The 26,210-nt window shown below is 42.3% G+C and overlaps 1 protein-coding gene across 1 annotated transcript in view; it reads right to left on the reverse strand.

Annotated features, from left to right (window-relative positions):
* STAC (SH3 and cysteine rich domain) overlaps positions 1-26,210 on the reverse strand; it is a 159,049-nt gene that overhangs the window by 59,910 nt on the left and 72,929 nt on the right. Inside the window, exons 3-4 of the mRNA XM_025871031.2 lie at positions 1,793-1,893; positions 164-245 (exon numbers count right to left, since the gene is read on the reverse strand). Of these exons, the coding sequence (XP_025726816.1) occupies positions 164-245; positions 1,793-1,893 (183 nt within the window). The remainder of the gene's footprint in view (positions 1-163; positions 246-1,792; positions 1,894-26,210) is intronic.

The following is a 26,210-nucleotide window of genomic DNA, read 5'->3' on the forward strand; positions in this document are numbered from 1 at the left end:
CCTTATGTTTCCTCTCCAGCGAAGCAAACAATCATAATGCCATCAGCCACCAGACAGACTCACAAACATAGCCCGCTAGATCTGCGGTCCTGAGACAGCAACAGCTGTTAATGCTGACATTGCTGCTCAAAACCCAGCTCAACCCATCAACGTCCCAACTCACCGATGGGCATAACTTCTTTAATGCATCCAAACTGTTCATGGATGAGCAAGGGGGAGCTGTAGTAACGCTGAAACCCTTTTGGCTGGAGAGAGAATGAGAAAGAGAAAGGCTTAATGTCACTGCGGAGATGGAGAAAACCACACAAGAGCTCTGAAAATCATACCAGCTGGTTTCTCCAGGGGGCACCGCTCTGTTGCCCTTGAAGATGCTGGCTTGTCCTAGAATTTATCCCTGGGTGGGGGGCGGGATGGGAGGTACAGGTGGCAATAAGCAAGCCCCAGCCCTGCCCTTCCCTTTCCTGCCTCTCTTCCTTGTGCAGACCATAGCAGTCTCCCTTGTGTCCAGGCTCCTCATCATCCCCCAGGATACGAATGGACTGGCACGCATTATTTCACTGTGGTTTACTACTGAGGTTTATTAAACTCATAAAAGGCCTGGACAAGGGGAAGCAGACCTCAGAGAGAGGCCAAAAGGACCTTGGATATATGACAAGTTCCCCACAGAGTCATTTGCCTTGTGTTCTAGACTCTCTGCTATGTTTTTCTGATCTCTCACTCATGGTCTTTGCCTTGGCTTGTGGAAATCATTGGAGGAGGAACAGGTGAGGCAGGGGTTTTGGAGAAGAGGACACTGCCAATCAGAGTAAGGAGACGAACTCTCTAAGAACCTTGAGTTACTATACGCCAGTGCTGGAAGGGAACTTTGTGGCCCGACCCCTACTGGAATTCCAGAATCCTAGCCCATGTTCCTGGCAAGTGGTATCTTCATTTTTTTGAACACTGCCACTGCTGGGGGGTGGGTGGGAGGAGCTCTCACTAGCCATGGAGGCAGGTCTTTGGTGACATTAGCTCTTTGTTAAGACTTGGTATCTACTGATCCTAGGTCTTTTCCCTGGAGCCATAGGACAGGAGAGAATTCCTCTTTTGTATGACAGGTCTTAAATTTTTTTGAAGACAGCTGTCACAGCCTAAGTATCTCTAGGGTAGACATTCTTGGTCCCTTTGACAGTTCTCTGGCCATCCTAGTATTGATACCCTCAAAAGCGCTCTGGGTTGCTTTTTATCCACATGTGGCACCAGTACTGAAGCCCATGCTCCCAAGATGCTAAGACCAGACTAGAATGGGCCAGGGCCATCTGACCTTCCTTGGCTTGGCCACCATGATCTCTTAAAGTGGTGCGTTGATTTTTATTATTCTCTCCATTTTTAGGGGGCTGGTTAATCTCTCTCCCCTTCTTGACATCCAGTGAGCCGTCAGCCAATTTAGCACTGAGGTGACCAGCCACCCTCGTTTTTATGGGCTGGGAAGCTTCCTGGGATGCCTCACTTTCATCTTTAAAACACGGACAGTCCCAGGATGTGGGACTTGCGGTGCTAAAATTGAAAAAGTTCCAATCCGGGACAAGTTGGTCACCCTGATGAGGACATGGAGTCCTTTTCACATGGGGAGCATTTGTCTCTCAGGTTGATAAAGCTCCTCTTCTGCTTGATCACTATGCCAACAAGGAAGCCTTATTGGTAGGCCAGGGATTTGGGGGCTGCCTTCCTAGTGTCTGGCTATCAGGGTGCCACAGGGAAGGAGTTTGGATGGGCAGGGGGTTCTGGGCTTACTCCTGGCACCAGCCCTTACCAGCTTGCCCATGCACCGCTGGGGTGCTAGGCCATCCATGCACTTGTGGTGGATGCTCATCTTACAGGCCTTGCAGCGCAGCCCATGCTTAGCGTTTGCTCCTGTCAGACATGCGTGAGCTTTGGTTAGGATACAGCCTGCCTTTACCTGGTGACTAGCATGAAGCCCTTAAAAGAGTGGTTACTCCCTAAACCCAGGTCATTCTTCTTCTCTGTGACTTAGCATGATGCTTTCGAAAACAGACAAGATCTTATGGTAGATTCTTTGACCTTCTCCCACATCTGGTACCACTTAAGGTATCAGCTCTGGTTTCTTCCTACTCCTTTCCTCTTCATTACTCCAGAAAATCTCAGCCTCCTCCATGTCACCGTTCAACTCAATTCAAGCTAGCAAATGCCACTTTCTTTGCCCATTTCTGCTCTTCTGTATGTCTTGCCAAGGAGTGCAAGTGCTGAAATTCTGCCCATTTTTTACCTGAGTTTCTGTCACAGAGTCTGAGCTGTTGGGACTCTTGGGAAAATGGCCAATAAAGGGGGAATGGCATGGTCTGTGTGAGAGAGGGCTGATGATACTTAAAGTGGGGTTGGAGGGCTGGGTCAGACAGCAGCTCCTGCCTGGTGGAAGAGGAAGAAGAGGTGGGTGGCCATGAGAGCACTGCTGCAGGGAGTCACCCAGCCTCCTGGGACAGGGTGCCTTGATGGGGTAGGAAGAAAGGAGGCAGAGGAGGAGAGAGGCTCCTCGGTGACCCTGTGCTGCTGCAGTGAGGCTCAAGGCAGCAGTGCCGAGCAGACAAGAGGGTTGGCCCGGGGGGCCTCAGGGACGTTGGGAGGGGTGTTGGCCACCTGCATTCATGTTCTACAGAGCAGCTGGAGGGAGGCGAGGCGAGGATGTCAGAGTGGGACATTTTCTGTCTCCACTTGGTCCAAGACAAGAGGTGCGAGACAGAGCGAGTGAGCTGGTAGGCTCCTCACAGGCCTCCAAAAATGGGCTGCCAAAATGGGAGTTTATAGCTCTTAGATGGCTAAGCACATCGAGCACATTAGAAAAGTGAAGAAGGTGGGGGCTGGGCAGGGTTTCTTTGTGGAGCTGTTGGGGTCCTACTCCTTTCATCTTGCTCCTCCCACACAGTGACAGGGGTTCGACCTTCTCTACTCAGTCCTACTTAGAGAGGATTCAAGGGGGTTATTTTAAAAGCTTGGCTTAGGTCCCCTGGAGTCTGTGGGACACATGGGTGTGGCGATACCCACATGAAGAATGCTGACAAAGAAGACCACGGGACAGGCAATGGGACTCCCTACATCTCATAGGCATTGATATGTACATATGCCCGGAGACATGAGGCCACAGGTATCCTGCTGCATATGCGGCAGACTACAGAAGCAAAATGAGGACACCCCAACATCATATGTGAAAACCACCCTCTTCTCCGCCATCCAAACCACCATTGGCCCTTGTCCAGACTCATTCCTAGTTGAACTAGTTCATCTGTTTTTGTCTTCCTCCAGTGCGTGCGCAGTAAGCAGAACAATCATTTAAACAAGACTTGAATCACCTCCCTTTCTCGTGTAAACAGCTTTCAGTAGGTTCTCCCTGCCTTTCTGATGTTATACAAAATGCTCAGCATGGTGGGGAGGCTTTGTATGATTTGGTGGAGCCCATATCTGCCTCTATCTCAAGCTAACCTCCTTGTTCCCTATACTCTAGCCACATGGCCTTCTGCAAGTTCCCTGAAGGCACGAGCTCTTTAATTCTTCAGGGTCTTTCACACACACTGCCCTAAATGCCCGGAATGTTGTCTCTATCACTCCTCACCTGGCTAGCCAATCCTCATCCTTTGGGTCTCTTGTCATTCTTCCCACGAAGCTTTCTTGGCCACATTCCCCCTTTCCTTGTTTAAATTATCTTTATTATTATTATTATTCTTTCCTATAGCACTCTGTTGTTTTTCACAGCATTTATCGCAATTACTCATTCGAGAGTTTGTTTTTGTATGCCTTTCCTCCTGGACTGTGAACCCAATGAGGCTAAGGGCTGTGTTTGTTCATCAGCCACTGGGTACCCAGCTCTGAGTATGATGTCCAATAAATATGTGTTAAATACATTAATCAACAAATTCTCTCACAGTCACACATGTACTGAAGCAGGGGTGATCGACTGAGATAATTAAGTGGAGTTGATTCATTGATGGTGTAGAAGCAGCATTCAAGAGCTCAGAGGACTTGAAGATCATCTATAGGGATGATTTTATTCCACAGATGAGAAGCCTGAGGGTCCAGGTCAGAAGAGGTCCTGCCTAGCATCACTTTTCCTCTGCTTGACCCTAAAACTTCCTCCATTTACTGGGGGTAAGGTACATGAAGATATGAATGGGGATAATTAGACATCAAAATAAAGGAGAGTACAAGAACATGATATTCAGCTGGGAAAAGCCACAGGCAAACTCTTGTCTGGACAAAGATCCACAATACCTTCAGGAGGTATTACCTGCAAACTCCCTTCGAGAAGGTATCACTTAACACAAAGTGTGTCTGCTCTTACAACCACAAAAAGGCAAAGTGACATATAAACAAACCATAAATTACTGGGTGTGTGTGCTTGTTCATAAAAACTAGTTGGAAAGGCTCTTTTCCTTTTTTGAGGGTGGTTACTGCAATGCCTTCTAAACACTGGACTTTGAAAGCAATCACTTATTTTTTTGTTTTCAAATTAGAGAATGCTATTTGTGCCCTATGAAAGAATAAGTAAAAGCTTCAAAGAAGAGTTATTTCATTGTGTGCTGGACTCTGAAATAGCACTATTATATATTAAGGTATATTTTCCTTCAGGCCTGAATGCTGTAATTTTAGTTTTCCTTGTCTGTTCTAATATACTCCACTATTTGAATGAATCAGATCACCAACAATAATTTGGTTTTAGGTGTTCCAATTTCTATTGTGGAATAGCAGGAGTGACTGAAGAGGAAAGCTTGTATTCTGTGGCTCATAGAAGAGTTCAAAGGGATAAATCGCATCACTCAGTGGTGTTAGCTTACTGACTGTAGTAGGATATGGGAAAGTTATGGTCTGACCCGTTACTAGTGACCTCCATCACAAAGGCATCACTGAATGTGACCCTTAGGCTTCAGTAAGAGTGGGAAAAACATGGTTTTAAATTAGAATCTGTCTCGTTCTGGCCCTTTAAACTTAAGAAAGCTACTAACATTCCCGGAGCCTCAGCTGTCTCCTCATCAAATGGCAATACTTCTAAGTCCTCCCAGAGTTGCTAACAGTAATAGTGTTGAAATATATGCAAAGGGGATTGCATGGATTTAAATACTCAGAAACATAAAGATGTCACTGGACTTTGAATAAACATGGTGGATTGGCCAAATGAGAGGCCCATTTACTCATACCAAAGCCCACTAAAATGTCAGGCCAAGAATAAAAAGTGGTATAAACCCCAAATAACAAGGTTACTGGGAAGAGTGGCAAGTGTAGAAGAGATTTCAACATGTGTTCAGAAGATAGAAAGCAACTGGACGAATGGCAAGGAATTTAGCAGAAAAGGGGGGAGACTGGGTTTCCCAATAGCAACTTGGAAATGGGAAGATCAGGGGCCCTCAAAAACTGTGGAATTTTAAAATTCTGAGAGAAAAGACTTTCCAACCTTGAATTGTATACCCAGGCAAATAACCAACAATTATGTAGGCAGAATAGACACATATTCAGAGATTCAAAATATTTGCTTTCCATACACCCTGTCTCAGAACACTAATGAAAAATGTGCCTTAGAAAGATCAGGGAATAGATCGAGGAAGAAGAAATTGTTGGATCCAGTGCACAACAGAGGAACTGACACAGAGGAAAGGTAAATGATATGCCCTTGGGACAGCTCTGCAGTAGCCCTAGACAGGTGCTACAAGATGAAGTAAGGCCATACCCTTGGGGGAAAAATGGAACTTAGAAGTTTATTGACGCTTTTCAGGTTTCGATGCTGTAATAGATATGGCATTTGACAGATACATGAAAGCATTTGAAAAAAAATAATTATAGGTGCATAAAAGATCAAGGGAATTAAAAAGGTGATTTCTAATTGAGGAAATATAAAACCTGTTTAAGGAAAGAAATGTAATCCTAGTATAATATTTGAATCAGAAGTTAGCAATAGTCACAATAGTGTATACACTATCAAGTTCACACAAAATTGTGACAGAACTACTTGTGACGATGAGAACGGAGGAACAGCAAAGATTGTGCTGTAACTCTTGTAGGAAGGTGAGAGCAAGGCAGAGGGGAACGAGCCAGAGGGGTGACAACCAGAAGCCAATAAATGTTTCATTAATCAATAAATAGTAAGCACAGCATTTAGACATATTGAAATAAATGCCAGAAGAAACAATTAAAGAGGATGAAAGTAGCTGCCTTTCAAAAGTGTCATGGTTAGAGGATGAGAAATTTTCCACTGAAGTATTTTCAATACCATCTGTACCATATTTAAACTATTCTCATGTCCTACTGTGGCAAAAAGCAAATAAAAATGAAGCTGCTGGAAGCTGGGTCGTATCAGCCCCTTGGATTGATGTGGTCTGTGGTATATGGAGATACAGGGAAAATATGGAGCCAGCTTATCACATAACCATCAGTTCTTCCCTGGAATTTGAACTTCTGGGATAAATCCAAGATAGTTCTATGAGTTACAATGGAAAATTGTTAAGGATGTTAGTTATGATATTCAAATGGAATTTGGAATGGATCAATGCAAGCTAGGACAACACTGACTAACTGTCAGGCACTGGGCTATTTTATGAGCATGGTAGGATTTACCATTATGGATAACTGAGCTGTCTCTAGAGGAACCAAGTGTTGAAGCTCTTTTGAATAAAGGAGTCTCTATATGAATATTGGCAGAAATATAAAAGGGGTTTTCTCAATGCAAACGGCTAATCAGTGACATTGGATGACAGGCTCTTTTTTTTGAAAAATAAAATTGATTACACATATCTATAAAACAGTTGGCCAGAATCATTTTGATAACATTTGGCCATTGAGGCACTGCTTACTCCTTAGTCAAATTTCATATAGTATTAGATAAAACAGGATAAACCAAGGGTTTACAATCAAGACCCCTTAACCAGGAAAATAATATGGAGAATGAGTAAAAATAAATTTGTGTAGAAAAAGAAATGGAATCATAATATAGTACTTAATTCCACAGAGAACAATAGTTGTAATTATTATTAATAATTAGTTTGCTTTCAGAGTCTACAACTATGGAATTACTCCTATAATTTATTTGATTAAAATTAATGTCAGATAATAAAAAAGACTCTTTACTGTGATTTGGGAAAAAACTTAAAAAAATTTAGAACTATATACATAAAAATAGAATATCTATAAATAGCTCCATAAATATTTCTTGGATTACATAAAATACCTATAAATAATTCAGAGGTAAATACAGGTCAAAAAGTTCAAAGACATACCAGCCCCTGTTCTTGTGGCTTCAGGTACTGGAGTCACCTTTGCCCTCCCCCGGTGCAAGGGGCCACACCATGGCTGGGAAAGGAAACCGCATGGATGCCTGTATCAAGAGTGTGCAGACACTAGTGAGGGCCAGAAGTCCATGTTACAGAAGGTTCTCAAAGCCAGAGAGATGAGAGCAAAAGCAATAGGTGAATTTTTGGTGCCTGGGCAAACCAGAGGCATTTAAGGGCTAGAAACTATGCAAACAGTGGAAAGACGACAGTGTTTTTAAATGAGAGGCTGTAACAAAAAATCTCTACTGGATAATAAAGATGGGCATTATAATGCAGCTAGCATTGTCCATGGGCCCTCTACCCTTAAATGAACATGACACAAGGGATGGGACAGAATTATGGGGGAATCTGTTAAGAAGCCCTTTGTGATGCGACCCCCTGCCCACTTGCTTTGCCTCATTTTCAGTATACTCCACCTTGACCTCCTTTGTTTTCCTAGATCATTTGTGGTTCTTGGCAACGGTGGCTGGATTAGGCTTCTTAAGGGTTGCTCACACAAACTCTTCTGCCCTTCTTGTTCAATTGCTAAACAGCTGCTCATCTTGAACCCCTTTTAAATATTCTCCGAAGCTGCCCTTACACACACCCTCCCCCCTTCCATTATACAGGACCCTCCACTCTCCACAGCTCCCTCGCTGTTCCTGGAGTACCTTTCACAGCAGGTCCTCAGCATGGGATGCTGAGTAATTTATTCACCTCTGGTACCTCTGTAGCCAGAAAGGTCCTTGGCTGGTACACTGCAGTCCATCAGGAATGATGAGTCTACCCAGGCCTGGGCCAGGGAAGTGCTCAAGCTAAGAGAATGCTGAGGGTCCACCCCACTCATTCTATGGAAAGAACTACATATATCTCCTTGTGGCCCCAAATCCTGGAGGCTTGTGCGACTATTGGGTTCTACTCTACTTGCAGATCCGCACTGTATGGGCCCCCACCTGGCTGGGTCTTGCTTTTCATACCCTTGTTCCCATGTGACTGCATCCAGCTTTGCTGGGACTCAGAACTCCCAGGTCCTGCGTGGCCCTACAGTCCAGGCCAGATACTGTTCCATGTGATGCCTGCTTGACCTAGGAAGTGAGCTAAAAGCCGATTCTGGGAATCACTGTTTCTGTGTCTGCTGCTGGCTCATCACATCTTCCTTGGAGCAGATGCTGAAAACTATCTGAACTGGAATCAGATTAGCCGTGCCCCTTGACTCATGTCCCTTTGCTTATGGACTCCCTGTAGCTAACAGTTTACATTGGCCTCTGAGTCTTTCTCCTGGTATGAGCCTCCATGAAGCCTCCCAGAGGACCCTAAAACAGTGTCTGTTGAGTGCTCTGCTGTCCTGACAGAGACGCCTCAGATTTCCCCCATTGCCTTCATGATTGCCTTCAGTACGGGAATGCTTAAACTCTGTATCTTCCGTGGCTTCATTATTAAAAACTGTGGCTTCATCATCTAAATAATAACTGGATGATTTGGAAGAGTCAATGCTCCATAGTGGAATTAAAAATAATACATGCAGAACATGGGAAGTATTTCTGTGACTTTCACACGCTAATTTTTTTTGATGTCAAGTAATGGTGTGGAGACGATCTTTAAGACTGTGAGGCCACTCGAAAGCCAGCTAAGCCAAATGGAGTCACTGGGCATGATTCTTTCTCTTTTCATGAGGACAGAGGGGGACTTGAGAGAAAAACAAAAGAATGGAGGAAAAAATCAGTACAATTAAGATGGGAGGAGTTCAGCGGTCAGTACACACACACACACACACACACACACACACACACACACTTGTGCGCACACCCTCGTGCGCACACACACACATTTGAGATGAAAGAACATTGTACTAGAAGTCAGAAACGAATTCTCACCCTGATCCTGCAGGAAGGAAAGGAAGTGGGAAGGAATTAAAAATTATCGAGCTCTTGTGCACTGTTAGGCAGTTTCCTGGATGTTTCTTCATTTTATTAACACTTGTTACCTGTCATATGCAAGGTTATCATTTTAATTGAAGGAGGCGGGGGTAATTGATAACTTCGATGGCAAAGAATGAACAAACATTGAGTTGGGGTGAATATGTAACTCACTAGCTGTGAACTCAATACTGCAATTCTCCCCGTTTTTATCCACACAGTCCTGTGAGGTAAGGATTTTTGTTCTTTCATGGTTACAGGGAGTGAACTGAAGCCCAGGGATACACAACTAATGAGGATAGAGACAGGACGAGGGTCCAGGTCTATACGACTTGGAAGCTTGCCTCTCTTCCCTCATCCCGTCCCCACTGCCTCCTGCCAGCCATCTGCACATCAGCAGATCTCTACCCTGACCTGGTCTGGATTTCTTCTATTGAAATTGAAAGGGAAAAATTACAAAGGCATTCATGGCCCTCTCAGCTCTGTTTATGATAATCATAGAATAAAAATACAAGTATGTTACCACAGCCTTTGAATATAGGGTTGGAAGGTTGGAGGAGAAGGGGCTATTATGTTATGTCAGTAATATTTCCTGTCCCAACATCCTCTTTGGAAGAGGCGTTCTGATCACATATGCGATGGGTAACAGATAGGCTCTCATAGCGGACAGATGTGAACAAGAATTTTTTGGATGAGCCGGCCACTGCAGAGATGCGGGTCCATGTAACAGATAGGTATAAGATATTACAGGCTCCACTGATCTTGAATACACGCAGAAGAAAAGTGTGGGAAATACAGAGTCTTTCCCATTGCAGACATTGCCAAACCCGCCAAGCTGGCGATTACTCATGGGATCAATAATGCATTAGGAATCAAGGCTGCAAATGCATTAGCTGATATAAGTGTACGCTGCTGTTTCTAGTTTTCATATGTCCTTATTTGGGGACTTATTTTTGTTTTGAAAATGACACTGGTGTCATAAATGTTCTCATCTTGGTTGATTCTTTTTAAAAGGAAGAATGGACCCAACGTGGAGAAACAGAAATGTAAGAATACAAAAGTACAAAAGCAGGATAGCTGTTCTACAACTTATTATAATTTTCACATGTAAATTGTCTTATATTTGTATGTTTGATCTGGGCATGTGTGTATATACACGCACACATAATACATAAATGTACCATGGCGAGGTGGAAGAAGTTGGACTTAAGGTATCAAAAGACTGAGATATTAGTCCTTAGCTCCGAGACCTTGGACAGACACCCTGTCCTCTGACCTCAGTCTCCCTATCTGAGAAAGGGTGTCACAAGCACAAAGTGGAAAAACCAAGGGGCCCTCTTTTTAATAAGCACAACTTAACATGCAAAAGTAAATGGTAACAGGACTAGAAAGTGCATCACCTGCAGCTCTAAATGGTGGCTTTCCCTGAGGTCACGATTTCCAGATTCCTGGATTGGTGGCATTTTGTACATTTGCAATATTGTGCAATCATCACCCCTATCTAATTCTGAAATATTTTCATCACCCCAAAAGGAAATCCCATACCCATTAAGCAATTATGTCCCACTCTTCCCTTCCCCAACTTCTGGAAACCATCAATCTGCTTTGTGTCTCTATGGATTTACCTATTCTTGCTATTTCATGTAAATAGGATCATCAATCTGTGACCTTTCTGTTTGGGTTCTTTCACTTAGTTTGGTCTTGAGGTTTATCCACATGTATCAGTATCTCATTCCTTTTTATGGCTGAATATTCCATTATACACAGTCTAGTTTATTATTAGAAATAGCTATTAATCTAATTACTCATAGAAATAGATTTTTCATTCTGATTTAAGCTCTTAGTGAAGATGGAATAGAAGGACATTCTATAATATAATAAAGGATACACATCTGACATGAGTTTGTCTGATACTTAATGAGGAAACATTAGAAACCCTCTCTCACCAGTAAACTGCTCTCATTGTTACCAGATACCAACATCTGGCTAAATCTGGTAGTCAAAGTTCATCCCATAATTTATCTATCTACCAGTAGCAGCATTTGATAAGGTTGATCATTCTCTTTTAACATTTTCTTTCTTGGCTTCTAAGATGGTATATCTTCTTGGCTTATCTCTACCACACTAGGCACTTCTTCCTGGTCTCTTGCTGGTTCTTCCTCTTTTACCCAACTTTTTAAGATTGGATGGCCCCAGGGCTCAGTCCTTGGTCCTCTTCTCTCTTCCATCTGTACTTACTCCCTTGGTCATATCATCCAACCCTATCCCTTCAAATACTATTTACATGCTTACAACACCAGTATTTATATCTTCTACCTAGGAAAGGCCCTCAAACTCCCTATCTCCTGACTTCTTGACATTTTCCTACTTGGCTACAAGATAAACATTTCAAACTTCAACATGTCTCAAACTGAATTAGTGATCTTTTCCCTTCAACACCTGCCCCAGAACCTATTCGACCTGCAGTTTCCCCATTTCACTTGATGGCAACTCCATTTTTCCAGTTACTTGGGCCAGAAGCCTTGTTGGCAGCCTCCCTGTCTGCTAATTTCCTCATGCAGGCCACATGCAGAAAATCCTACTGGGTATTTCCTTCAAAATATATCAAGAGTCTGGCCCCTTCTCAGTTCTTCTGCTGTTTCCTGATCTCGACCTGTGCTGCTGGGTGATTGCCTCCTGACTGTCCTCTCTGCTTCAATCCTTGCCCCATTCCTCCAAAGTCTTAGAAGCCGCTATTCTTCACACAGCAGCTAAAGAAACCTTTTGCAAATATCATTAAAGTCCTATAATTACTTTACAGAGTAAAAGCCGAAGTCCTCTCAATGGTCTACAGTTACACTTTCTTCTGCCATCATTCACACTGGCTACTGGGCTGTTACTTAGCTTACCAGGCATACTCCTGCCATAGGCTTTAGCTCTAGTTGTTTCTTTCACTTGAAATGCCCTTTCCCCAGAGTTCTCCCACCTTTCACAAGTCTTGCTCAGGTCTGATCTTGACAAGCTTATGCTGACCACTTCCTGTGATACTGCAATCCATCCCTTGCCTCTGAACTCCTGATCCTTCTCACCTTGCTTTATATTGTTCTTCCTTCCACATCATTAGAACCTTGAAAACTCATCCATTAATCCATCCTTCCATCCATCCATCCATCCATCCATCCATCCCATCCATTGTCTCCCTGACGAAAATGTCAATTTTACAAGGGCCAGCATCTTTTCCTGGTTTATTCACTGCTACATCCTAAGGGCTTAGAACATAACCTGGTAGACAGGAGATACTACACAAATATTTGTTGAATGAATTCTTTTTAAGTTTGAAAGAAGACAAAGATGCCTGATGTTATGAATACTCAGCATGGTATTATTAAATAAGAAAAGAAAACAAATATGTGTTGAAGGGATGCCAATTTTCTCCAAATAGTTTTGCAAATTCACCAGAATTCCAGTTGAAGTCTCAATGGGATTTGGGTGGGGGACTTCCTAAAGTGATTCTAAAATTAATCTTGAAGAATAAACACTTGAGAATAGCAAAACATTTTTGAAAAAGAATCTATGATAACCCACAAGAATAATTAAACCAGAGAGCTATTGGTGCTGGACAAACAAACAAAATAACCAATAAAGTGAATTGAAAACCAAGAGATATACTTAGGTATCTTTAAAAATTTAATGATTGATAAAAGTGACTTTTGAATCAGCAGTGAAAAGAGGGATTATTCAACAAATTTTGGTGAATCACCTGGTAAATTATTTGGTAGAAAAGACCAGATATTTAATTCATAACATATTCTGAAATAAAGTTTGGATGGGTTAAGGAATTTATAGAGAAGTTGAAAGTATTAGGGGTGCCTGGGTAGCTCAGTCAGTTAAGCATATAACTTTCCATTTCAGCTCAGCTTATGATCTCAGAGTCCTGAGATTGAGCCCTCTGTGCTGGGCTTCATACTCAGTGGGGAGTCTGCTTGAGATTGTCTCTCTCCCCTTTCCTTTGCCCCTCCCCCGCTCTTACGCGCTCTTTAAAATAAATAAATAAATAAAACCTTAAAAAAGTTGAAACTATTAAGTTAATTGAAGAAAATATAAAGCTAGCTTATTTATTCTTGAATAGAGAAGCTCTTTCTAAGTATGATTTTATGAGAGAAAACAATATACAAAAGATTGATAAATTTCATTACATTAAAATATACTCACTAATAAAAAGGCTGAAAGGCAGATAAATTGGGGAAAATGTGTGCCTTATAAAATTCAGGATATTATACTGCATTATATTGGATTAATGAGCATTTCTTACCAATTAAAAGGGAAAGATAAATAAGCCAAAAGATATATTGCACAAGGACATAACCTGACAGCTTATAAAAGAAACGGGATTATAAAACAGGAAAATATATGCAATGGATAAAAGACAGTCTCTTCAATAAATCGTGCTGGGAAAATTGGACAGCCACATGCAGAAGAATGAAACTTGACCATACACAAAAATAAACTCAAAATGGATGAAAGGCCTCAATCTGAGACAGGAATCCATCAAAATCCCAGAGGAGAACATAGGCAGTAACCTCTTTGACATTGGCCACAGCAACTTCTTTCAAGATACTTCTCCAAAAGCTAGTGAAACAAAAGCAAAAATGAACTTTTGGGACTTCATCAAGATAAAAAGCTTCTGCACAGCAAAGGAAACAGTCAACAAAACAAAGAGGCAACCCACAGAATGGGAGAAGATATTTGCAAATGACACTACAGATAAAGGGCTGGTATCCAAGATCTATAAAGAACTTCTCAAACTCAATACCCAAAAAACAAATAATCAAGTCAAAAAATGGGCAGAAGACAGGAGCAGACACTTGTCCAAAGAAGACATACAAATGGGTAACAGACACATGAAAAAATGTTCATCATCATTAGCCATCAGGGAAATTCAAATCAAAACCACATTGAGATACCACCTTACACCAGTTAGAATGGCAAAAATTGACAAGGCAAGAAACAACAAATATTGGAGAGGTTGTGGAGAAAGGGGAACCCGCTTACACTGTTGGCGGGAATGTAAGTTGGTACAGGCACTTTGGAAAAACAGTGTGGAGGTGCCTCAAAAAATTAAAAATAAAGCTACCCTATGACCCCACAATTGCACTCCTGGGTATTTACCCCAAAGACACAGAGGTAGTGCAAAGAAGGGCCATATGCACCCCAATGTTCAATAGCAGCAATGGCCACAATAGCCAAACTGTGGAAAAAGCCGAGATGCCCTTCAACAGATGGATGGATAAAGAATATATACAGAAGATGGCGGAGGAGTAGGAGACCTGGATTTCGTCTGGTCTCAGGAATTCAGCTGAATAGGGATCAAACCATTCTGAACACCTACGAACTCAACAGGAGATCGAAGAAGAGAGTAGCAACAACTCTCTGAACAGAGAAGCGACCACTTTCTGGAAGGTAGGACGTGCAGAGAAGTGAATCTGAGGTGATATTCGGGGAGGATAGACGGTGGGGGAGGGGGCCTCCGTCGGCCGCTTCTGGCAAGTGCTAGAGCTGCGGAGCACAAAATTGGAACTTTTAGAAGTCGGTTCCACTGAGGGACGTCACTCCAGTGGCTAAGCAGGGGGTGGAACCCTCGCAGGACAGTGTGGACTCAGGACCCTCGGGGTCACAGAAAGACCAGGGGTGCCTGAGTGCAGCAGAGCTCCCAGGTATCAGAGCAGGGAAGCTGGCTGCAGAGATGGAGCCGAGGCGCGGGCTCTCAGCTCGGGGTGGCCATAAAACTGTGATCCGCAGCCCAGCTGGGCCACTGCGCCTCCAGCAGGGACCCAATAAGCAGCAGAGCCAGGGAGACTCCCCTTCCTCCCCCAGGAGAAGTGGCGCGGGAGTGCACCGCAGGAATCTGCTGGGTTTGGAGACTCCACATGGGTTCAGGTGCCAGAGATAGAAACGCTCGGTCACAGGCCGGGTGAGCACGGAGTGCAGCTGGAGACCGGGGAGATGGGAGTGATTGACTGCTTTTCTCTGGGGGCGCACTGAGGAGCGGGGCCCCGAGTTCTCAGCTCCTCTGGGCAGAGAGTGGGAGGCCACCATTTTCACCCTGGTCCTCCAAAGCTGTACCGAGAGCTTGCAGGGAACAAAAGCTCCTGAGAGCAAACCCGAGCAGCTTGCTTAGCCTGGACCGACAAGGGCGGGGTAATTCTGCCTCCGGCAAAGTCCTTTGGGAACCGCGGCAACAGGTCTAACCTATAAAGGTAGAAACATTAGATTGGCAACAGACCTATGCACAGAGACCTGGCAGGCCAGAAAGGACTGGCATGATATCTTTAGAGCACTAAACGAGAAAAATATGCAGCCAAGAATACTATATCCAGCTAGGCTGTCATTGAAAATAGAAGTAGAGGTAAAAAGCTTGCAGGACAAACAAAAACTAAAGGAATTTGCAAACACAAAACCAGCCCTAAAAGAAATATTGAAAGGGGTCCTCTAAGCAAAGAGAGAGCCTAAAAGCAGCATAGATCAGAAAGGAACACAGACAATATACAGTCACAGTCACCTTACAGGCAATACAATGGCACTAAATTCATATCTTTCAATAGCTACCCTGAATGTAAGTGGGCTAAATGCCCCAATCAAAAGACACAGGCTATCAGATTGGATTAAAAAACAAGACCCATCCATATGCTGTCTGCAAGAGACTCATTTTAGACCCAAAGACACCCCCAGATTGAAAGTGAGGGGGTGGAAAACCATTTACTATGCTAATGGGCACCAAAAGAAAGCTGGGGTGGCAATCCTTATATCAGAAAAATTAGATTTTAAAACAAAGACTGTAATAAGAGATGAAGAAGGACACTATATCTTACATAAAGGGTCTATCCAACAAGATCTAACAATTGTAAATATCTATGCCCGTAACATGGGAGCAGCCAATTATATAAGGCAATGAATAACAAAAGCAAAGAAACACATTGACAACAATACAATAATAGTGGGGGACTTTAACACCACCCTCACTGAAATGGACAGATCATCTAAGCAAAAGATCAACAAGGAAATAAGACTTTAAATGAAACACTGGACCAAATGGACTTCACAGACATATTCAGAACATTCCATCCCAAGGCAATGGAATACACATTCTTCTCTAGTGCCCATGGAACATTCTACAGAATTGATCATATCCTAGGTCACAAATCAGGTCTCAACCGATACCAAAAGATTGGGATTATTCCCTGCATATTTTCAGACCACAATGCTTTGAAACTAGAACTCAATCACAAGAGGAAAGTCTGAAAGAACTCAAATACATGGAGGCTAAAGAGCATCCTACTAAAAAATGAATGAGTCAACCAGGAAATTAAAGAAGAATTAAAAAAATTCATGGAAACCAATGAAAATGAAAACACAATGTTCAAAATCTTTGGGATACAGCAAAGGCAGTCCTAAGAGGAAAGTATATAGCAATACAAGCCTTTCTCAAGATACAAGAAAGGTCTCAAATACAGAACCTAACCCTACACCTAAAGGAGCTAGAGAAAAAACAGCAACTAAAGCCTAAACCCAGCAGGAGAAGAGAAATCATAAAGATCAGAGCAGAAATCAATGAACTAGAAACCAAAAGAATAGAACAGATCAACGAAACTAGGAGCTGGTTCTTTGAAAGAATTCACAAGATTGATAAACCCCTGGCCAGACTTATCAAAAAGAAAAGAGAAATGACCCAAATCCACAAAATCATGAATGAAAAAGGAGAGATCACAACCAACACCAAAGAAATACAAACAATTCTAAGAACATATTATGAGCAACTCTATGCCAGCAAATTAGATAACCTGGAAGAAATGGGTGCATTCCTAGAGATGTATCAACTACCAAAATTGAACCAGGAAGAAGTAGAAAACCTGAACAGACCTATAACCACTAAGGAAATTGAAGCAGTCATCAAAAATCTCCCAAGAAACAAAAGCCCAGGGCCAGAAGTCTTCCCAGGGGAATTCTATCAGACATTTAAAGAAGAATTAATACCTATTCTCCTGAAACTGTTCCAAAAAATAGAAATGGAAGGAAAACTTCCAAACTTATTTTATGAGGCCACCATTACCTTGATCCCCACACCAGACAAAGACCCCATCAAAAAGGAGAATTACAGACCAATATCCTTGATGAACGTGGATGCAAAAATTCTCACCAAAATACTAGCCAATAGGATCCAATAGTACATTAAAAGGATTATTCACCATGACCAAGTGGGATTTATTCCTGGGCTGCAAGGCTGGTTCAACATCCGCAAATCAATCAACATGATACAACACATTAACAAAAGAAAGAACAAGAATCATATGATCCTCTCAATAGATGCAGAAAAAGCATTTGACAAAGTACAGCATCCTTTCTTGATCAAAACTCTTCAGAGTATAGGAATAGAGGGTACATACCTCAATATCATAAAAGCCATCTATGAAAAACCTACAGCCAATATCATTCTTTCTTTATTTAATTTTATTTTTTTATTGTTATGTTAATCACCATATATTACATCATTAGTTTTTGGTGAAGTGTTCCATGATTCATTGTTTGTGCATAACATCCAGTGCTCCATGCAGAACGTGCCCCCTTGAATACCCATCACCAGGCTAACCCATCCCCCCACCCTCCTACCCTCTAGAGCCCTCAGTTTGTTTTTCAGAGTCCATCGTCTCTCATGGTTCATTTCCCCTTCTGACTTACTCCCCCTCATTCTTCCCCTCCTGCTATTTTCTTCTTTTTCTTTTTTCTTAACATATGTTGCATTATTTGTCCCAGAAGTACAGATCTGCGACTCAACAGTCTTGCACAATTCACAGTGTTCACCATAGCACATACCCTCCCCAATGTCTATCACCCAGCCACCCCATCCCTCCCACCCCCCACCACTCCAGCAACACTCAGTTTGTTTCCTGAGATTAAGAATTCCTCATATCAGTGAGGTCATATGATACATGTCTTTCTCTGATTGACTTATTTCACTCAGCATAACACCCTCCAGTTCCATCCATGTCATTGCAAATGGCAAGATCTCATTCCTTTTGATCAGCCAATATCATTCTCAATGGGGAAAAGCTGAGAGCTTTTCCCCTAAGGTCAGGAACGCGGCAGGGATGTCCACTCTCACCACTGCTATTCAACATAGTATTAGAAGTCCTAGCCACAGCAATCAGACAACAAAAAGAAATCAAAGGCATCCAAATCGTCAAAGAAGAAGTCAAACTCTCACTCTTTGCAGATGATATGATACTGTATGTGGAAAACCCAAAAGACTCCACTCCAAAACTGCTAGAACTCATACAGGAATTCAGTGAAGTAGCAGGATATAAAATCAATGCACAGAAATCAGTGGCATGCCTATACACCAACAACAAGACAGAAGAGAGACAAATCAAGGAGTCGATCCCATTTACAATTGCACCCAAAACCATAAGATACCTAGGAATAAATTTAACCAAAGAGGCAAAGGATCTGTACTCAGAAAACTATAAAATACTCAGGAAAGAAATTGAAGAAGACATAAAGAAATGGAAAAACGTTCCATGCTCATGGATTGGAAGAACCAACATTGTGAAGATGTCAATGCTACCTAGAGCAATCTACACATTCAATGCAATCCCCATCAAAATACCATCCACTTTTTTCAAAGAAATGGAACAAATAATCCTAAAATTTGTATGGAACCAGAAGAGACCTCGAATAGCCAGAGGAATATTGAAAAAGAAAAGCAAAGCTGGCGGCATCACAATTCTGGACTTCCAGTTTATTACAAAGCTGTCATCATCAAGACAGTATGGTACTGGCACAAAAACAGACACATAGATCAATGGAACAGAATCGAGAGCCCAGAAATGGACCCTCAACTCTTTGGTTAACTAATCTTTGACAAAGCAGGAAAGAATGTCCAATGGATAAAAGACAGTCTCTTCAACAAATGGTGTTGGGAAAATTGGACAGCCACATGCAGAAGAATGAAACTGGACCATTTCCTTACACCACACACAAAAATAGACTCCAGATGGTTGAATGACCTAAATGTGAGACAGGAGTCCATCAACATCCTAAAGGAGAACACAGGCAGCAACCTCTTCGACCTCAGCAGCAGCAACTTCTTCCTAGAAACATCGCCAAAGGCAAGGGAAGCAAGGGCAAAAATGAACTATTGGGATTTCATCAAGATAAAAAGCTTTTGCACAGCAAAAGAAACAGTCCACAAAACCAAAAGACAACCGACAGAATGGGAGAAGATATTTGCAAATGACATATCAGATAAAGGGCTAGTATCCAAAATCTATAAAGAACTTATCAAACTCAACACCCAAAGAACAAATAATCCAATCAAGAAATGGGCAGAAGACATGAACAGACATTTTTCCAAAGAAGACATCCAAATGGCCAACAGACACATGAAAAAGTGCTCAACATCACTCGGCATGAGGGAAATCCAAATCAAAACCTCAATGAGATACCACGTCACACCAGTCAGAATGGCTAGAATTAACAAGTCAGGGAACGACAGATGTTGGTGGGGATGCGGAGAAAGGGGAACCCTCCTACACTGTTGGTGGGAATGCAAGCTGGTGCAACCCCTCTGGAAAACAGTATGGAGGTTCCTCAAACAGTTGAAAATAGAGCTACCATACGATCCAGCAATTGCACTACTGGGTATTTACCCCAAAGATACAAATGTAGGGATCCGAAGGGGTACATGCACCCTGATGTTTATAGCAGCAATGTCCACAATAGCCAAACTGTGGAAACAGCCAAGATGTCCATCAACAGATGAATGGATAAAGAAGAAGTGGTATATATACACAATGGAATATTATGCAGCCATAAAATGGAATGAGATCTTGCCATTTGCAATGACATGGATGGTACTGGAGGGTGTTATGCCGAGTGAAATAAGTCAATCAGAGAAAGACATGTATCATATGACCTCGCTGATATGAGGAATTTTTAACCTCAGGAAACAAACTGAGTGTTGCTGAGTGGTGGGGGGTGGGAGGGATGGGGTGGCTGGGTGAGAGACATTGGGTAGGGTACGTGCTATGGTGAGTGCTGTGAATTGTGCAAGACTGTTGAATCACAGATCTGTACTTCTGAAACAAATAATGCAAGATATGTTAAGAAAAAAGAAAAAGAAGAAGATAGCAGGAGGGGAAGAATGAAGGGGAGTAAGTCGGAGGGGGAGATGAACCATGAGAGACGATGGACTCCGAAAAACAAACTGAGGGTTCTAGAGGTGAGGGGGATGGGGGGATGGGTTAGCCTGGTGATGGGTATTCAAGGGGGCATGTTCTGCGTGGAGCACTGGGTGTTATGCACAAACAATGAATCATGGAACACTACATCAAAAACCAATGATGTAATATATGGTGATTAACATAACAATAAAAAAATTAAAAAAGAATATATACAATGGAATATTCCATATATACAATGGAATATTACTCAGCCATCAGAAAGGATGAATACTCAACTTTCACATCAACATGGATGGAGCTGGAGGAGATGATGCTAAGTGAAATAAGTCAAGCAGAGAAAGTCAATTATCATATAGTTTCACTTATTTGTGGAACATAAGGAAGAGCATGGAGGACATTAGGAGAAGGAAGGGAAAAATGAAGTGGGGGTGGGAATCGGAGGGAGAGTTTAACCATGAGAGACTGTGGACTCTGAGAAAGAAATAGGGTTTTAGAGGAGAGGGGGTGGGGGATGGGTTAGCCCGGTGATGGGTATTAAGGAGGGCACGTACTGTGTGGAGCACTGGGTGTTATATGAAAACAATGGATCGTGGATCACCACATCAAAAACTAATGATGTATCGTATGGTGACTAACATAACATAAAAAAAAAAAAAAGAAACGGAATTAAAAGTTAAGCACTTATTAAGTGGCAGACTCTATTAGTAATCAAAGAACTGGAAATAAAAATAGCAAGATATCCATTTTTACTCTATCAAATGTGAAAATATTTAAAAAATGGAAAAGAAAACCATCAGTGCTTGGCTGTGGGGTGATTGGCACTCCCACACACTGCTGCTAGGAGGGAGGAAATGGTAGCCCTTAATTTGGGGGCTTAATTTGTTAATTTACGAACATGCACCGGTTAATTTGGGAACATGGACCCAAAACTTTAAACAGATGCATAATTCTTTGCTACAGCAATTTCAATTTCAGAATTGGCCTTAAAACATATCTAAATATGTCTGCAAAGATTTAACTACAAACATGCTTGCCATTGCTTTGTGAATATCACAAAACAGGATAATAACTAAAATATCACAGAATAAGGTATTAGTTAATAAAAGCTTGGAAAACCCATAACCAAAATCCTTTTTGGCTATTGAGGCAATTTTTGATTTAATAACGATTGACAAAATAGAATGCTCACAGTATAATGTTAAAGTGTCAAAATATGGGTAATACACCGCAATGCTTAGAAATCCCTCATTTAAAATGAACATTACATACATGTCAAAAAGTCTGGCAGGGCATATGCAAGAATTTAATAGTATTTCTATCTGGGTGGTGGAATTATAAATACCTTTTAGTTCTTGTTTTTATCTGTATTTTCTCATTTTCTATATGGAGTACATTTCCCTTTTGTAATGAGAAATAAGATACGACATATTTTTGAAAAGAAGTGCAATTATTTTTGAAGAATTATAAAAATAAGGTCACATTGAGATGAGAGGAATCACCCTGGTGGTGTGGTTTTGGAAGTTCCCACTGTGGGGAATTTGTGGTTGGGGCAAAAAAGATGACAGCAACTCTCCCCCATATCCACGCACCACGACCCTGGCCTCAGGTAGAATGGAGAGTGTTGTCCTGGAGGCCAAGTCCTGCCAATTCTGCCAGGTACTGGCTGCTCACTCGCTCCGCGCCGCACGCCCCGTGCATACTGACATGCACAGAGAGCTTTGTTTTGCTTTCCTGGAACAACATCCTTCGAGGTGGGGGCTTCCTCCGGTTCCTCAGAGCACATTCTGCAGCAGACCTCACAGACTATTCCATCTCAGTTACCTCTGGGTTGGCAAGGGAAAAGTGCCCATCGACTCCCCACCCCCAGCCCCTCCTTTTTTTTTTTTTGAGAGAGAGAGTGAGAGTGCACATGCACAGGCATGAGTGGCGGGTGAGCAGAGGAAGAGGGAGAGAGAATTTTAAGCAGACTCCCTGCTGAGCACTGAGTCCCCTTCCGGGTTTGATCTCAGGACCCTGAGATCACGATCTGAGCTAAAATCAAGAGGCGGACACTTAACTGACTGAGCCACCCAGGGGCCCCTCAAAGTCTTTTTTTTTCAAATCCAAGTTTTTTGAGCAGAGTTTCTCAGTCTCTGCACTGGTGACATTTGCAGCCTGATAATTCTTTGCTGCATGTGTGTGTGATGGGCTGTCCTGTGCACTGGGGCATGGTTAGTACATCCCAGCCCTTTATTTGCCTGATGCCATTGGCACCCTCTGTTCAGAACTGTGATAACCAAAAACAACACCAGGCATTGTCAAATGTCCTGGGAGATAAGGCTGCTAGACAAAATAAAGTCCAGTTAAATTTTAATTAACAAATTATTTTTTAATATATGAATATCTCAAATATTGCATGGGATAACTGTGTCCCAAATATTGCCTGTGACACACTTACACTAAAAAATCATTTGTTGTTTTTCTGAAATTCAAATTTCTTTTTACTTGCTAAATCTTGAATCCCTACCTGGGAGGTAAAATCGCGCCCTAGTTCAGAACCACAGATGAAAGGCAGCAACTATTTTCAGCCCTCTTTTATAGCTGAGGAAAATGAAGCTTTTGGGGAGGGAAGTCCTCAGTTTAAGGTTTAAGTCCTTACGGAGACAAGGGTGGAGCAGAGATCTGAACCCAGTTATCCTGATTACAAATTCCCTCTTCCTTCCTGCACACAGAGCTACTTGTCTTTTCTCCAGGGAGGCTGAAAACTGAGCGACCACTGGGATCAGAACCACTGGATATGTAGCCTGTGCTCAGGATCACCAAGAATTAGGTTCTTACCATATGTTCTCTGTAACATAACAATCCCTTCAAGTTAGTTATTATTCCACACTTCACAGATGGAAAATTAAGGTTCAGAGAGTTTAAGCAATTTACCCAAGTCTATTTAGCTGGTAAGTGGTAGTGCTGCAATCCTAAAGCAGGTCTGACTTAATCCATACTCAACATTGCATCTCTGGCTGATGTCCTTTGTTTATTTATTTCTTCCCCACAATCAATTAGGTTTCACTGAAATCTTTCAGCTATATTTTCTTGTTGCATCACGGTACCAGATCTTTGATCCACCACATTTAAAAATCAGGGATAAAATGATGAACTGGTTCAGAACTCTTTTTGTTTCATTTTTAAAAAGATTTTACTTATTTATTTTGAGAGAGGGAGAGAGCGTGAGAGAGAGGGAGAGAAAGCACGAGCAGAGGGGAGGGGCAGAGGGAGAGGGAGAAGCAGACTCCCTGCTGAGCAGAGAGCCTGATGCAGAGCTTGATCCCAGGACTCCAGGATCATGACCTGAGTCAAAGACAGATGCTTAACTGACTGAGCCATCCAGGTGCCCATCAGAACTCTTTTCAAATACTATTTCAGACAAAAACCAAGCAGTGTAACTATCTGGTTTGCTTTTTGGATATGGTGCCTGCCATGTGAGAAGTCTACCAAAAGAACAGAGAGGCAGTGGTTAACCTGGACAAATCTGCAGGCTTTATCATCAGTTTCTGAGAAATTAAGAGTTGACTCCCTGTTAACATTTTTTTTAAAAGAAAATATGGCATACTTTGGCTCTTTGTACTCAATGCGGAGGTCTAAGACTTATAATGAGTTTGGTAGGAAGCCTACCTCAAAGGCTACATTCTTTATGGAACTTTCATTGACCTCTTCCTCCTCAGGTAGAACTATTGTTCCCTCAGCTGGGTTTTCCTGGCATTTTTAATATGCATTGGTGCATGTATTTACAAGTGTATGTGTATCCCCAATTATTTATTAAGCTTTCCATATTTATTATCTATGGAAAGAATGATACATATATATGCAAGATACAAAGTTAGAAATCTTATGAAAATTTAAAATGAGCTCTTTTCTCTATTTTTGTACTTCATTTCTCTTTCCCAGGTACCTATGGCAAGAACTCCCACATAAATCTTAGTGACTTGCTAAGTTAAGAGTGTCACAGAATTAATTAATTTTTGTTTTTCTTTTTTAGGTGTCCTTTGTTGGGAGTATAGTTCTTTTTAAATTTTTTTTATTTTTTAAAGATTTTATTTGTTTATTTGAGAAATAGAATGAGCGCTTGCACGCATGAGAAAGAGAGAGAAGGAGCAGGGGACGGGGCAGGCTCCCTGCCGAGCAGGGAGCCTGATGCCGGACTCGATCCCAGGACCCTAGGATCACGATCTGAGCCAAAGGCAGATGCTTAACCAACTGAGCCACCAGGCACCCCAAGAGTGTCACAGAAATTAGTCAGGAAGATCCTTAGTGCCTTGTGACTTAAAATGTGGCCCATAGATCAGGATAATTGGCATTACCTAAGACCCTGTGAAGAATGCAGAATCTCAGGATCCAACCAGACCCACTAAATCAGGATAAGCATTTTACCAAGACTTCCAGGTGATGGGCATGCATATCCAATTTCTGCGAAGTCCTGCCTTTGAGATCAGCAGCTTAAAGACGGCAGATATACAGTATATGTACTAAAGAAGCACTTCATTTTGTATACATGGCAGACACCACTCATCAATCACAATAATTTTCTCACTGAGCAGCTTTAGAAATTTCTCTGGGCAATCACTGCCAATCAATTAGTACGGAAGCCAATTTGCACCCCCCCTTCCCTGATCTAGCCCAACTCTCTCATTTTACAGATAAAGAAACGGGCTTAACGAAGCAAAGTGATCTGACAAACATTACGCTGGTCCTTCACAGCAGAGCTGTATTAAACTCCGAGTGCCCAGCCCCCTGTGCAATGTTCTCATCGCACCATGCTGGGAAGTTAGGCAGACATAGCTCAACCCGGGACTTAAAATTCTTTCTCACCATCCCCAAAAGAGCCCTAGGTTACCTGTCACTGTCCTCACAATGTGGTGTACTGGAAAGAGCCTGAGCTTTGGACCTAGAGCAAGACGGCTTAAACTGCCCCCAAACTTTGGATATCACTCAATACTTAGAAAGTTTTCTGCTAAAGGGGAAAAAAGGGAACATATTTTCCATCACAGTTGAACTCTAGTCATGGGATCCTGATTAAAAATAACCCATCCTATCGCTCCCTTACTTTACTTGAACAACGTGGGTTCCAAGTTTTCCGGGAAACTAGCTAATAGATTAATTCACCAGTGACTTGAAATGCCATTAAGCAAGCAGAAAGGGCCACTAAAAAATGGGAAGACCCCTCGGCCATCTTTCCCTGCCTATATTCCCCACTCCTTGCTACACTAACATCTTTCCAACCCCCTCTTAGCTTAAAAAAAAATTAATGGCATTCATTGTTTATAAATGCTTCTGTTGATCTTTCCTATTTCGGTTCCTGACTGCTAGTGGAAAAACTTTCCCTACTTCCCCCGCCCCTCACCCGCACTGAGCTTTAAAAATAGCAACAGGAGTTGGGTTGGCTCGGGGCTTTGTGTTTGGAGACCACAGCCTTTGCCCTCTGGGTCATTAGTCCACATCGTAATACCATGGCCACCAAAATTTCCTTCTCTTAAGTGTGTTTGGCTTCAAATGTTGAGAGAAGACATCCTCCTCAATGATCACTTTCCAATGACCATTTGGGAATTATCTGACTTGACACCCTTATCAACCCTACTGATAATCACAGCTGCTCTTTTTTCTCCCTTGTCTGGGGTCTGAGGTTTTTACAGTCCCGTTTGCTTTCTTCAGAACTGTTCTAGCTTAAGGCTTGAGAATTTGCACTTCTTCTTAGGTCTCCCCAGAATGGATTGGCCAGTCTAGGTTCTACTCCTCTCCATTCCCAAAGTGCTTGCCTAGGA

The sequence above is a fragment of the Callorhinus ursinus genome, unplaced genomic scaffold (genome assembly GCF_003265705.2).
Source record: "Callorhinus ursinus isolate GAN/ISIS: 27379988/994484 unplaced genomic scaffold, GSC_fseal_2.0 scaffold1, whole genome shotgun sequence".
In the NCBI taxonomy this organism is placed as follows: domain Eukaryota; kingdom Metazoa; phylum Chordata; class Mammalia; order Carnivora; family Otariidae; genus Callorhinus; species Callorhinus ursinus.